Below are 14,201 nucleotides of genomic sequence, written 5' to 3'. Positions count from 1 at the left end.
GGGTGGGGAATCGGCTGTTGGGTTTCGGCCTAGCGCGCGATGCGCCCGCTCAATCTTCAGGTCGGTGGAGGGAGAAAGCTCGAGCTTTTATTTAAAGAGATGTTCTACAAACATTATCATCGTTGCAGAGTTGGTCTCAGCCCCCTCCTCGACACCATAAATTCTTATATTGTCCCGTCTTGCTCGTCCCTCTTGATCAGTTATCTTATTTTCCATTTTAGCTTGTAGCTGTAGCAGCTCCTTCGTAGCTTCTTCCAGCCCCAGCAATCTTTCTTCCGTCTCTGAGATCCTCGTTTCGGCGTCATCTATTCTGTTGTTAGTCGTTTTAATTTCGTCCTTGATTTCGGTGAGTGTATTGGCGCTTTCACGACGGAATTCCCTTATTTCTCGCAGGATCGTTGATAGGTTAGCTGTAGCCTCGTTAGCCCGTAGCTCCCCGGGTTCGTGCCGGCCGTCGTTGTCGCTTGCGGCGAGATCCTCTCCGTCCGATTGGGTACTTCCAATCCGTGAAACCGACTTTTTGTTTGCTTTAGGCATTTCGTCAACGCCTTTAAGTACAGATATAACTCGTCAAAATATTAATAAAGTACGGCGTTGCTCGAATTGATCGAGGAGCTCTGCAGACGTGCTTCTTACTCCATGACTGCCCAAACCGCGGGGATGATAGTTTTATACAGTTAAAATACAATTTCATGTGTCAGTTAAAGTGTGCCAAGTGGACATGTTATTTGGTACAATGCTCTCCTGCCTATTTGATATTTATTGAGCTTGTTGTTTTTGTTTTTTCTAATGTGGGTCCACTGTGTGAACGAGGCTCATGCTTTCAATGCATTTTACACCTTTTTCATTTTTTTTTTTTTTAATTTAGCTGTACTGGTTGAAAAGGTACTTGCGAGGTCAACCTGGAAGTTGTGGTCCGACAGATGGCCTTGTGGGTGCACTCTGTCAGGTAAGGAGCTTTGTTTTGATCTTGTGTTGGTGAGCTGGGCCAGGGCGTCCTGCACCAAGGTCAGCTTGCCCTGCGGTCATGTAACCGACATGCTCATGCTTGTGGAGGCTCTCAGTCGTACAGGAAAGTTCCATCGTAGAAAGGGTTCTGTCAGTCGTCATCTGTACTTGTGGGTAAAAAACAAAAATTTTTTTTTTTTTTTGTTTTTTGTTTTTTGTTTTTTACCCACAAGTACAGATGACGACTGACAGAACCCTTTCTACGACATGCTCATGTTAATGCACATGGGAGAAGGGGGGAGTCGATTCGAGACCGACGAACTTCTACCCCCCCCCCTCCCCCCCACAACACACACACATTAAACACACTTTGAAAATAGATTTGTAATCTAATTTGACCACACGCGGAAAAAAAAATTAAGGCATAAATATAAAATGTATGAAAAATAAACATTCGATTTTTTTTGCCCTAATTTCTATACTTGTGTAGAAACCCTGACCTAAGAAAGCTATTGATTGGATAAGTCTTGGCTAGCATTTGCGCATGAAGTTGAAGAATTAAGCTCAATCAAAAGGTCATGTGGCACCATGAAGCTCAATGAACATTTGACTCTATCTTGGCGCACACATTTGGTCTGCGTGTTACATGATAATGTCGCCATTAAGGCTGTGCAGTAGACCTGTGCGAGGGCCGCCTGCTTCCTCTCCCAGCGAGGGAACACATTAGTGAAGGTCAAAGGCTCGGAACCCTCCAAGATGAGGTAGGCGTGTGGCGGGCATCTTGGGTTGACTTCTATTAAAAGAGAGAGAGAGAGAGAGAGAGAGAGAGAGAGAAAGAGAGAGAGAGAGAGAGAGAGAGAGAGAGAGAGACATTTAGCGCCTCCTCAACCACATTTGCATGGTGTCTCAGTGGTTTACCTTTGCAGTATTGCAGTGTCGTCTCCAAGGCGCACTTCCTCTCGGCGTGCCAGCGGTCCGCTTGATCCTCTGCCGTGCTGCCCTGCCACAGGTACACTTCAAATCGGTTGTCAAGCAGGAACAGGGCTAAGGAAGGGAGAGATGGAGTCACACGGGATAGACACAAACTGATAACCCTCCCTTTCAATCACAGTCAGCAAAGACCCAATTGTCAATTGATCCCGAGCTTTTTTTTCCCCAAAGTCTCTTATGATTAAGATGTCAAAAATTGCTTTGTGCGTACACTCGGGTGGTGTCAAAGCGCAGATTGGGCTCTCACCGGGCGGTGGCACCGCATACAGGTTCTCCTGGATGAACGGCATCGCTGCTACGAGGCCCGGCAGGCGCGACAGACTGTGTAGCTCCTCGGCCCGGAAGCTGCCGGAAGAAGCGCTCAGGTGGAAGAGCCGCGGCGTGAAGTTATATTTTCCTGGATCTGGGGGACAGCCAGTGTTTGGGCTTCAATGAAAGGTTACACCAAAAATGTGCTAATGCAAAGTGGGGTAACAGTGTGACTTACAGATGGAGTCATATTGTGACGCAGATTAATTAATGATGCAATATTATGGTTGTTGTGACTTCATTCATGATGTAAAAATATATAATACAGTGGTGCCTTAAAAGTTTAACTCACCCTGTGTCCAGTGATATTATAGTGCAGTGAAGTCGTAGCCTAATTTAATGATGTGATAATACAGCGATGGAGTGACTTAGTCCTCATGTCATTGACGTAACCCTTTGCTGATAAAAAGATGTCGTACCTTGTAGCATGCAGTCATAGGCCTTCCTGTCCAGGCGTCCCAGAGCCGCCCAGAAGTCAGCGGGCTCTGAACCTTCCTCTACTGCCTGGATCTTCACCGGACTGCTTTTACTCAGACTTAATTCTGCCGGACATCTGATGCACGAGCACACGACCGCACATCAAACCTCTGCCAAGTCATGAAAACCGCTGACACGTTTGATGGAGAGAGAAAATTAAAGTCACCCTTGAGTGAGGCACTCTACAGCTCTCTTGGCGACCTCCCTGCAGCTAGCCAAAGCTTTACAGCCGGTCCAGAGATACAGCGCCGCCTGCTGGCCATTGATCAGAAGCAGCGAGCCTCTGGAGCGCAAAGAGGCGCAGGAGCATTCCACCTCCAGCAGCGAGCCCTCATCGGGGAGCTCCCCTCGGACGGCAAACAGGCGCCATGGGCCCGCTTGCTCCACTACAAAAACAAACACATTTAAATGCATTCAGTCACTTCGGAATAAATAAGAAACTACTTTATGTATTTATTCAATTTACAACCTGCAGTAGAAGAGGAGACCTGTCTGTGGCCTTTATGAATGACCAGACCTCCCTTGAAGAGCTGCAGAAAACATGGAGGCTCCTTTCCTTCGTGAACCACAACCTTCAAGCAACAACAAAACAAGCGTTTTGACACTATGTAGTTTAAGAGGCGACAGAGAAGAAAAGAGAAGAGAAAGAGCCTCAACAAAGCAATAACACCTGCTAGTCCAGTAGAAACTACAGGCTAACTCCAAATGCAAGAATGAGATGAAAACCTCATGAGGTTGTTGTGTTACCTGCGATTCTTGACTGGTTTTGATCCCTATGGAGAGAAAAGCGGCGTTGTCTCGTCCACTCGCATTGGAGTGACGTCCTCGCCACACGAAAAAAGCTGTGCTGTCTTCACCATGGTCGCCGCTATTGTACGTCCAGCGGACCACATACGAGTCGGCTTCGTGAAATTGTCCCGCACTTTCGAGAGGGACCTCGCAGTCGTCAAATTCGTGGACATGCCACGTGTCCACTCCCACAGTCCTTGTGCCCGAGCCGACGCCTCTCTGTACATCCGTGTCGGCCAGCATGCTACGGGACACTTCGACTGCTGTCGCCTTGCCCGACACCAGCGCCTTGGCGTCGCAGGGCCTCAAGAGGTCACAAGGTGGTATCACTGAGCAGGACTGTTGTGGAAAACAACAATGCACATAGGTAATGTTACGATTAGCTTTTTTTTTTTCATAAATTTCCATTCAACCAACCTTTACCATATTTATTGGCGCTCCCTCATCTTCTCCTCTTCCTGTCCAGTCCAAGAACTTATCTTTGAAAAGAGCCGTCTCGCTGTTTTCCCAGACGACACCAAAGAGAGCCCAGCTGGGACGGCCCTCACCCATCCTGGACAAATAAACAAAGTCAACCCGGTAACATGTAATCCGCTTGTGTAATTGCATCCAACAGCAGGTGGCGGTCTCTGTCATACAGCTGCGTGTTGGTGGCCTTTTGCGTGGGATCCATGGGGTTGACCAGGCAGTTTCTGTAGTCGTAGGCCCCCAGCCACACCTGTTGACTCAGCTGGAGCGCCACCTTCTGACGGTCGACGGGAACGTCCTTTCCCAGCCACAAGTACACCTCACCGCCAAAGTCAAACACCAGTGCCTGGACGCAAATGCACACACACGGCACAGCTAATATTGAAAGTACCATTTAAAGCATGTTCCATCTAAGAAAAGTATTTAGCTCTCAAGAAAACAAAGATGCGAAAAAAAAAAAAAGGTGGGTGGTGTGAGGATGCTTTTTATTGATGGCGACACTAAATATTATTGTAAATCATGCGAAAAAAAAAAAAAGAGGGTTGGAGATGTGAGGATTCTGTTTAAGGGTACCGAGACTTAATATTATTGTAAATCACTGTAATGTGATGTATTTTTTAAAATGGAAACTCAGGACTAAACAAGGACTAATCAGACCTCATTGGAGTCCAGCATAGAGACACGAGGCATGGAAGCCCAGGCTTGCTCGTGGGGCACCAGTGTATTGTCCAGCATCTTGTAAATACAGTTGGACTCCACAATGCCACGCTCATACGGCTCATCGTCCTCTGCTGCACCAGCTCCTAATCGAAGGCAGCAACACATGCAAAAAGTCAGGCGCACCGTTCATCTTACACTGACTTAAATGGACAAAACAAAAAAAGAAAACCAAAAGAAAGAAAAAGGCTTAAGTGGACCATCGCACACTTGCAGTTTGGCACCCAAAGACTCACCTCACCATCTAACTAGAACGCTAAATAGTCGAGTAACTAATAAGACAACCAACTAATGGCTAACTAATCAACGATACCAAAATCTATTACCAAAAAAAAATAGCAACTAACTCCATACATAAACAAACTAAACAAACTAACCTGTAAACTAGACAGCCAACTAACTAGATAACCAACCAACTAACGAGCTAGCAACTTACTTGCTCAATAATGTTACTGATTTAAATGACCAAAAAAAAGAATTCTTTAACATGCAACTTAATCCTGATCTGCACTACATTTTCACAGTCAAGCATCCAACTAACTAACTAACTAACTAACTAACTAACTAACCTCTGTAAGATGTCCTTCCTCCCAGAATGTTCCAGAAGTTTGCAGCCACACTGCTTTCGCAGTTCAGCCCCTCTTCCAGGTGGACAACACAGGTGGCGTTACAGCCCAAGTCTTTGTGGCTCTGAATGAAAGATGCCAACTCTGAAGCCTGAAATACAAACAGTAAATATTCAAGAATGGATTGTTGAACGGTAGGTACAGTAATCACCCGCTAACTGACCGCCTCCCCACACCCCCCGCGACAAAGATTTTTAATTACCTGTACTGTACCTGCCGCAAAACGGTGCCAAAGCACTAATGATTATAATAGAAGTTCCTCCCCTCAAATTCAACACAGTTCCACGATAACCCCAAAGGAATTTGCAAAGAGCGAATAACGACAAGACGGAGGAACACTGTACTTTTGCTTTCTCTTTGTCGTTGGCCGACTGTCCGCTCCACAGGATGCAGTCCTCTGCTGTGACCAGGAGGTAGCAGTCCCCGCTGTTCAAGGAACTGGCCGAAGGCCGGACCAGGCGGACCTGGACGTGCTGCCTTCCTGTCGGCAAAGAAAGCCATGAGTTCAAAGAGCGAGATGCGGACACGGACGAAAAGGTTGTGTGCTTGCCTTTAATGAAAAGCAGCATGGGGCTGGTGAAGGGTGGATGACGCTCCCGAGGATCTGGCGAGGAACTGACGGAATTCGCCTCCGGGGAGTTCTTTGAATCTAAAGGGTGGACATAAACTTGAGGTGAATTAAACCCGAGACATCTCAAATCGAAGCCAAAGAGAATCCAGAAAGCGCTCACTCTTCTCGGTTTGGATCCTCTCCTCGGCGGCAGTGTTGAGGCCCATGAAGTCCTGCCTGACGTCCTCGCGAGCCGCCAGGGCCCGGAGCGGGTTTCGGGATCCCTGGGTGCGCCGGGAAGGACGCACGGAACGCCGGTGCTCTGCCACCGCTGACGTCAGGCTACCCACACACATACGGCAAGCAGACAGTGAGTCCCTAACACAAGGGAAATCAACTGTACTGTGTATTTTACTTGCTCACATGGGGGTGTTGGTCTGGCAGAAAAGGTCTAAATCTTGTCCCATCTCTGAGGGGGCTCCACAGGGTGGGCCGGTGTACAAACCATTCTCGGGTGTCACCTCTTTCGATTTAACTGCCGAGGACAAAGTATTTCATCTTGACTATGCACACACGAAAGGAGCACAAAAAGGCATCGAACGTGGCTCAAGAAGAACATTTATGAAAAAAAAAGGTCAACAAAATCTACAAATGTCTTGTGAGCATCACCTCCAAATGAGCATGTTGGAGCTTCGATTTGTTGCTCGTAGTTATGACAGGTTTTACTGCGGTCTAATTGTGGACATTCACCTACCAGAGAATAAAAACGGATGATCAGATCCATTTGATTCCGAAAATTTGATTCAGGAAGCGTTTCAATGCGAACTCACTTGTCGTTTCTTCTGCCTTGATCGGCTGAGGCTGCTCTTGTTTATCCTCCTCAACCTGCGGAGACTAAATCGAAATTTGTGAGGACGGGAACAAGCCCAACGATCAAAAACAAAACATTTCAGAGTTTTACCTTCTGTGTCCACTGTGGGGGACTCTGGCTCTTCGTGGGAGACGCAACCTCTTGTGCCTCAAAGGACAGATTGGTCTGGAATGTAAATAACGACAACTTTAAACCAAACTTTTGAGCTCGAAGTCCACGTTTGAGTTTTAAAAAGGGTCAGATGGACCATCTCATTAGTAGATGAGGCAGGAAAAACTGTTTAAGAAAACAGATTTTACAAAGGTAGATGAACATCCAAACGTTACCCGGTTGAAGCACACGACATATTGAGGTGTAGTGCTGGAATAGACTGAGGCGTAGACGGGCTCCTGTCAATGGAAAAAGGACGGATGAGATGAAGACACAGTGAAATGTATTGATTTCTTCATGAACACTTACCCAACACCGAGGCTTCACTCCGTCTGCATGGGAGCTTTTTCCCTAAAACAAACAAACAAGAAGGTACACACATTCAGTAGTCCGCTCATCTGCTAACTGCTATTTTTTTTGGCTGGACAAAATCTTCAGGCAGTGAAATGGTCCACACGCATGGGCCCTTACCTTACTCGCACTACCATTGATCACGTGGTGCGCTTGAGCGTCGCCATTCACCGGCGCGACCCGAACGCGTTCTGCTGTATCGGCGACTTCATTATGGTGGCTTTTAGAACAGATCACACAGAATGCAGTATCGCATATGACGCAACAGTCGGCTTTCTAAAAATCAACTATGTCCTAATTTATGGAGACCTTGTAAATCAATGTGCCTTATTTTTAAATTGAACGACTGAATTAAATGAACTTTTTGACCATATGCAAAGAGATGCCCACCTGCCAGTGTGTTGGGCCAGCGCAAGCATCGGCGTGCAGGCGATGGTCTCCCGCCTGCCCCGAGGTCTCTGCCTCCACGGGGCGGTCGCCCGTGAGCCGCCATCCCCCCCCACCGCCGTCCGCCCTGTTGCCGTGTCTCCGTTGCGCTCCGCCTGGGAAGTCCCGCCGCGCTCCGAGCGGCTTCTCTTCAGGATCCCTCTGAGCCCGGGTTCCGAGTCGCACCGCTGCATGGCTTGATCAGGCGAGGGGCTGATGTCGGGTTTGGAGCGGGAGAGGCGCAGCTCGCTGGGCTTCAGGTTGACAGACGAGGCCTGTTGCCTATCGCAGAGGTGAGAGCACAGAGACAAAGCGGGGAGCTGCACCGGGCCTTCCTGCAGCTGAACACAAACAAATGAACACATTTTGTTGCATGTACATGCGGGAGTGATCACCGGCTGGTCTTCGTTCAACTGCTGTCAAATATAATTTGACTCACTACCATTCTATTATCCACAGTCATTTAAAACCCACGTACCAGATTGACTTCCTCCACCGTGATGGGCTGCGTGCGGTATCGGGCTCCCTTCTGCCGCCGCCTTTCCGGCGCCCCGTCGGCGCTGGGCGCCTCAGGCAAGGAGAGTTTGGTAAAAAGAGCCAGTTTCTCACTCACGCTAAGCTTGCAGCCTTCGTCGTCGGCTTCCGCTGGCTCCCCCTGGGGAGGGCGCGCCTCCTCTGGAGCGCTCGGTGGTGAACTGCAGCCCAAGAATACAAAAAACAAAAAGTCTTGAAGAATAGTCTTATAATGAACTCATTCACTCCCAAAGACGTTTTTAAACGTCTTTTCAGACTAATATTACGAGACTGCTTGGGAAGCATCTCACCTGACAGCCACCATCTCCTCGCAGGTGATTGGCTGCGTGAGGAAGCGATGGTCATTGCCCCGCCGCTGCCTGCGCTCGTGGCAGACGCTTCCAGAGCGAGGCTTGAGGAACGCAGAGGCCTCGGGGGCGGCCGTCTTCTCCAGCTCCTGCGTCAAAACATATCGGGTGTATGATTAATATCGACAGGTTCTATTGGCAGCTCCGAAAACGTTGCGAACACAAAAACGGTTGTTCTATTTGCACGGATGTGGAAGCAGCTGGCGGCGAGATGACGAGCATCACGGCGTCGTAACAGGAGCGGGGCCGTGTCGGGTTACTCCCCCGGCCTGCCTCCACTAATAATAACCTGGCCACCGTGGTCGTCAATGGCAACGCAACGTGTGGCGCATTTTCACCTTGGTGGCTACAGCTGAGCATGAAAGGAAGTCCCGGACACCACTTTCGCATCGGACCAAAGCGACGGAATTGAGGACAACACCTGTCGGGCCATTTCACATCTTTCAACACGGTTGCCGTCGGCAGCGTCATTAAGTGCACGTCTGGACGTCGAGATGAGCAGCTGGCAGCGACAACTGTGAGCAGATTTCGACTCGCCATACATCGCAACATAAACGTTTGCAAACCACATGCTGATTTCTTGTAGCGACAGTGTTGACTTGAGGTACCAGTGATCCGATTTACGGGCCCGCTTTTCTTGAGACTTTGTTGTGGTTTGTGGTGACAGCGCACGAATGCCTTGTCCACACTGGGAAGTTTATGAATAGCAATTGAGTGTCTGCTTTCAGACATAAAAGTGGCTTACTTTAAATAAAGACATCTTGGCCGCCACGCTCATCTGGGCTCTTTCGTCTGTTTTCACATCAGCTGTGGGACAAGGAAAACAAAGGTTAAGGCTCTGATTTTTCTTAATTATTACGATTATTATTATATTACATTATTTTTGGATTTGAATATTTTAACTTCTCTCTCTCTCTCATTTTTTTTTTAAACACAAATTCAAATGATCTGACCAGCAGTTTTTAAAAATTAAATGAGGCCCTTGAGGACAAAACTTTGGCCACTCCTCAATGAGAGTGATATTAATTTAATCTTTTTGGCTCCTCGGGTGTCAAAGGTGCACATCAGATGCCATTTACCTTCACGTGTCTCCTCTTCCTCAGCCTCCACCAGCCTAGACGAGACCACAATATCAGGCTAGATGACGATGAGGGAATAAGTTCACGGTCATTCCCTGTGCTGGACCTACCCGCCACTCTCTTCCATCTCATTGGCCGTGATGGGCTGAGTCCTGAAGCGCTCGCTGTTTTTGCGCGTGCCGCCTGGCCCGCCGGGGAAGTAACGCCGGGTGCGGCGGCGAGCCCCATCTGACGGCGTTTTCACTGTCGGGTCCAGTGAGGTCACGGCTTGAGGCCCGTCTTCTGCACACCTAACACACAAACGGATGACATGACCACCGGGGGGCTGGATAAAAGTCATGCAAACACAATTTTATTTATGTTTTGTTTTTTTTTAATGCGAAACACTGGAGCCGCAAAGCCTGAAGCGGGAAGTGACGAGAAATCACTGTATTGTTATATTGTTTGTCAATATGTGTTGCTGCACTGTTTGTGTTTAAAATCAGTTGCTGAAATGTTTTCAGCACCACAAAATTGATGAGGAATGGGAATGATACTCGTGGGTTGGTAATGAGTTGGTAGAACCACAGAGGGTGGAACAAACCATTCTTGAGGCAAGGGGGTGCTGCATATTTATTTTTAAATCATTACATTTCAGTCAATTATTGCAGGATTATAAACTTTTGGAGCGTGTTTTAAAAGTGTACATACTAAAAAAATAAAGGACTAACTTTTAGGGGTACTGGGATTCAATTTAGGCCTGCTTGAGCAGCCCAAAAGTGAGCACCAAAAGCAATACTATCAGTATCACTTATAGTCACAAATTCATTACAATATGTGACAATGTAAACAACACCGTACATAAGTACGACATGGTTTTGCTATCGTTAATAAAGGTTATAGAAAATAAATCGACTCTTGTGGTGCTTACACTTTGCCCGGGTGAGCTACATTTCCCGCTTGCTGCAGGAGAGCACTCCTCAGCTGGCCCACTGACACCCGAGTGTGGAGTTGCTGCTGCACCAGGTGCTCCTCCCCTCCGGCCGATTTCTGAGAATCCTGCCTGCAGCATGGAGAAGGAGGTAGAGAGCGCAAATTAAAAAAAAAAAAAAAAGTATTTTCAGGCATGACTTCTTGAGACTTTTTTTTGTGTGTGTGTGTTTGGATGGAATGGACCGATCAATAGCAAATTTCCTGTTACCAAGTGAAGCTGGCTCTTGTGTGGTTCTACATTGGTGAAAGTTACTATCGGTGAAGAATATCAAACGATTCACCCTGTCAGGCTGGTGGATCCCACAGAAGTGTCTGATCCATTCAGAACACCGTGCGTCTTGCCGTTGATATTTTGGGAATTTTGTTCTTGCGCCTCCCCGCTGCCATTGGCCCGTCCGGAGTCCAAAAACTCCTCCGTGTGTCCGAAACGCTCAGCCAGCTCCCGCCTCCTCTCCGCCTTGTAGCGGGCGATGCGCTTTGACCGGGGCTCCAGGACCAGGTCCTCCATGGATGATTCACTTCAGCTCTAAAACATGTCCATGAAGAGGTTTCGGGGTCCTACAGGAGGACTAAAGCTGAAAGTTATTGCATCCCAGATCCCAGATGTATTCCCCTCCCCGTGTCTCTCTCTCTCTCTCTCTCTCTCTCTCTCTCTCTCTCTCTCTCTCTCTCTCTCTCAGTGCCAAGCTGGAATCTCCCATTGCACTGAAAAGCAACACCCAACACCTCTCTAGGCTCATGACTCTGCAGGTCTTTTCCACAAGCCTTGAGTAACTTAACCTAGTGCCTCCTAAAAAGCAAGTACTCAGAGGGCCACACCAAATGGATTAATAGACTATAGAATGACGATTTATGACAAGGATGCCCAAAGTCTGGTCCGGGGGCCAATTAAGATCCCTGTTCAAATTTGCACCAATAATGTGTGAGCCGTCAGCACTGTTGACCACAGTAGAAAATAGATCTTTATTTTTCACCAGAAGATGATAATAGAGCATGCTCTCGGGTGCGTTCAGAAATAGGCTCCGAGCACGCCACCATTCTGAGTCATGTTAGGTGTCAATTTCCGAAAGCACCCTTCGCCGAATGACCCTTGTGTGACCATCTCCAGCCCATTACTGAGACTGAGGCTGATACAAAGTCCCAACAGTTCCTTTTTGGTCTTGGTAGTGATAGTTGATGAAAGTTAAGTTCGTCTCAATATGATATGACTTCTTTTGATCGACTGATGTTTATAATTGTACATCATGAAAATGTGTGGACTTGAAACCCCAGTTCCAGGAACTCTAAACTCTTTTCTTGAATCTTTTAACTCCTGGAGTATTAGGCGCCAATTTGACATTTTCAGTGCCTCTAAAAAGTAGATAACACTGTTAAACTGCCAAAAATTTCAACATAAGGTCCTGGAGTGCTCCCAAAGTTACTTGTCTGGGCTGTATATGACTCCCACAACCGTGGTTACTGTTCACACATACCCAAAGAATGACAGTTGTTCTAAAAACCAGATTAAAGAGAGTTTGTGTGAAAGTGCCTCGTCATAAATTAAGATTTCTTTGTTATTTACAAATACAAATAAACGTGTTTGATTTGCAACATGTTTCGCAGCAACGGGGTCACAACACCACAAGAGGCTGAGACTTTAATCCACATTATAAATAACGGCGATCCAACACTTGTGTGTGTGAGTGTGTGTGTGTGTGTGTGTGTGTGTGTGTGTGTGTGTGTGTGTGTGTGTGTGTGTGTGTGCGTCTGTGTGTACATGTGCATGTTGGTGAGAGTGTTTCGAGCGATTCCCCAAACAGTGGCAGTCAGCATTCCTGATATTTTAGCCGCCATGCAGGAAGCACAATGGAACAAAAGAGGCATGAGCCGCGGACTTAGAACCATGACCGGCTAAAGCTTCTGTTTGCAGCACAGTTCCTAAAATCCCATCAGTCAATACAGAGTAATAATTCATCATTCTACGTGAAAGATACAAGTCAAGAGTGCAAAGAATGTGAACCTTGCTGGAGACAGCAAAGGAGGATATTAACTCGTCGTCACGGAGACAGCACAGTGAACGCACCTCCTTGCGTGGACGCAGTTCAGACAAACCTCAAGTATGCAAGTTCGTCCCGATGCACTCCACGGTGGTGTTTTGAGCTATCGGCGAGAGTGGTCAAAAGGTTATGTGACAACCTAGGGGTTGGGGGTCGCCATAGAGGTTCAAAAGGGAGAACAGGAGGGCTGACTTAGTGATGGGAGTCACACTACTCTAGCTAATTTCCACAGAAAACAGGCTCTAATCAATATGGTTTTACCATCAGTCAATTAAGAAAAAAAAAGCCTCATTGGAAAAAAAAAACATCTCTAAACTTCAGTTCAACCATCCATTTCAGGGTATTTCCGAAAGCACTTAAAATGGAGTGGATCATAAAGCATCAACACCATGCTTGTAGCATGTACACAATTATGAATGATGATTGTCAGCAAATAATAGAGGGCAGGTTCAACACCAACAAAAAATTTGCATATCTATCTATCTATATGTATAGATAGATGTATTTTTCATGTAGTAATCACAAGCAATCAGTTTGAACCAGGAAAACCCCCACTTTTTTTTTTTAACATATTTATACCTGACTTGGTATTTGGACCCTTTACAATACACAATAGCTTCTTTATATGGTGGTGAGACAATGTTAAAAAAATCCATTACACTTTTGTTGTTAATCTTCATTAAGGAGTTATTTGTTGTTGTTGTTGTTTTTTCTGATTGCGACAGGTGTTTTCAAAGAGTGAGTGGTTTAATTTTACAGAATTTTATTTAGTTTTACTGTATTTAGTTGTAGTGGGACAGTGGTTAGCATAAAAAACAACAACAACAAGAACAAAACTGAATATTCCATCCATAATGACGTTTTAGGTACTTTAGTCATAAAACGGTATTTACAAACAGATGACCTCATGACGACTTCATGGACCAGACATGCGCCGGTTAAAATAGAACTTCACTATACCGACGCAACGCCAATTAAGTCGTCAAATGTAACTTCTTAACAGTCATTGACAGCCACGGTGATTAATTCAAATACTTAATCTGATACCCTGCTACTGGTGACTTTTTAAAGAAAGTACAAACACTGATACTTACATGCGCGCAGTGAGAGCAGGCACAAACTCCCTCCCTTTGGCGAGCTAGCACTTGACGTTGACCGCTTGCTCCAAAAGTAGTGAGCCCCTCGCTAGGGGAGGTGGGTGGAGCGTTTACAGCACACATGGATGAAGAGTAAAAATAGGCGGACAACCCGTGGCGTGTCTATCCATATTTAAATGAAATACGCGAGGAACAAATAGCCGCTAAAACAGTAACAATTATAGTCGTTGAAGGAGATCTGGTGAGCAGCAGGTGTTGCGTTTAAAGACAGTTGGGGAAACAAGGTGACAACTGACAGGTACAAGGTAACATCAACATTTCTGTGGTGACGTGAAAGAGTGCTTTCGGCAATTGGGCCAAATAAGAGTTTGTGTACAAACAGTTGCGTGTTGGGAGCGCCTGCCTACCCATTGAGTGTGAAATTAAACATCCAATTAAAATTCTTCCTCACTGTTACATCACAG

General features: G+C 46.6%; 1 protein-coding gene across 9 annotated transcripts in view; it reads right to left on the bottom strand.

Annotated features, from left to right (window-relative positions):
• Window positions 1-14,079, bottom strand: part of LOC109532642 (supervillin-like) — a 19,536-nt gene extending 5,457 nt beyond the window's left edge. The window contains exons 1-32 of one of the 9 annotated variants that reach the window (XM_019897599.1): window positions 13,735-14,073; window positions 12,667-12,779; window positions 10,886-11,162; window positions 10,543-10,674; window positions 9,743-9,922; window positions 9,633-9,667; window positions 9,299-9,360; window positions 8,497-8,642; window positions 8,151-8,367; window positions 7,637-8,013; window positions 7,367-7,466; window positions 7,205-7,246; window positions 7,072-7,134; window positions 6,836-6,910; window positions 6,705-6,768; window positions 6,544-6,624; window positions 6,298-6,409; window positions 6,056-6,216; window positions 5,875-5,973; window positions 5,669-5,805; window positions 5,268-5,415; window positions 4,639-4,784; window positions 4,152-4,327; window positions 3,931-4,066; window positions 3,472-3,852; window positions 3,194-3,296; window positions 2,891-3,110; window positions 2,667-2,800; window positions 2,186-2,341; window positions 1,867-1,992; window positions 1,629-1,741; window positions 903-1,019 (exon numbers count right to left, since the gene is read on the bottom strand). In XM_019897599.1, coding sequence (XP_019753158.1) covers window positions 903-1,019; window positions 1,629-1,741; window positions 1,867-1,992; window positions 2,186-2,341; window positions 2,667-2,800; window positions 2,891-3,110; window positions 3,194-3,296; window positions 3,472-3,852; window positions 3,931-4,066; window positions 4,152-4,327; window positions 4,639-4,784; window positions 5,268-5,415; window positions 5,669-5,805; window positions 5,875-5,973; window positions 6,056-6,216; window positions 6,298-6,409; window positions 6,544-6,624; window positions 6,705-6,768; window positions 6,836-6,910; window positions 7,072-7,134; window positions 7,205-7,246; window positions 7,367-7,466; window positions 7,637-8,013; window positions 8,151-8,367; window positions 8,497-8,642; window positions 9,299-9,360; window positions 9,633-9,667; window positions 9,743-9,922; window positions 10,543-10,674; window positions 10,886-11,112 — 4,266 coding nt within the window. In that variant the 5' untranslated portion in view covers window positions 11,113-11,162; window positions 12,667-12,779; window positions 13,735-14,073. Of the gene's footprint in view, window positions 1-902; window positions 1,020-1,628; window positions 1,742-1,866; window positions 1,993-2,185; window positions 2,342-2,666; window positions 2,801-2,890; window positions 3,111-3,193; window positions 3,297-3,471; window positions 3,853-3,930; window positions 4,067-4,151; window positions 4,328-4,638; window positions 4,785-5,267; window positions 5,416-5,668; window positions 5,806-5,874; window positions 5,974-6,055; window positions 6,217-6,297; window positions 6,410-6,543; window positions 6,625-6,704; window positions 6,769-6,835; window positions 6,911-7,071; window positions 7,135-7,204; window positions 7,247-7,366; window positions 7,467-7,636; window positions 8,014-8,150; window positions 8,368-8,496; window positions 8,643-9,298; window positions 9,361-9,632; window positions 9,668-9,742; window positions 9,923-10,542; window positions 10,675-10,885; window positions 11,180-12,666; window positions 12,780-13,734 lie in introns of all 9 variants that reach the window. The other 8 variants (XM_019897613.1, XM_019897607.1, XM_019897644.1 and 5 more) reach the window with 8 other exon arrangements.
• Window positions 14,080-14,201: the final 122 nt, after the last annotated feature.

Source organism: Hippocampus comes, unplaced genomic scaffold, assembly GCF_001891065.2.
Source record: "Hippocampus comes isolate QL1 unplaced genomic scaffold, H_comes_QL1_v1.1 scaffold10, whole genome shotgun sequence".
NCBI lineage: Eukaryota > Metazoa > Chordata > Actinopteri > Syngnathiformes > Syngnathidae > Hippocampus > Hippocampus comes.
Note: the sequence above shows the minus strand (reverse complement) of the source record. Positions and strands in the feature narration are given on the sequence as shown.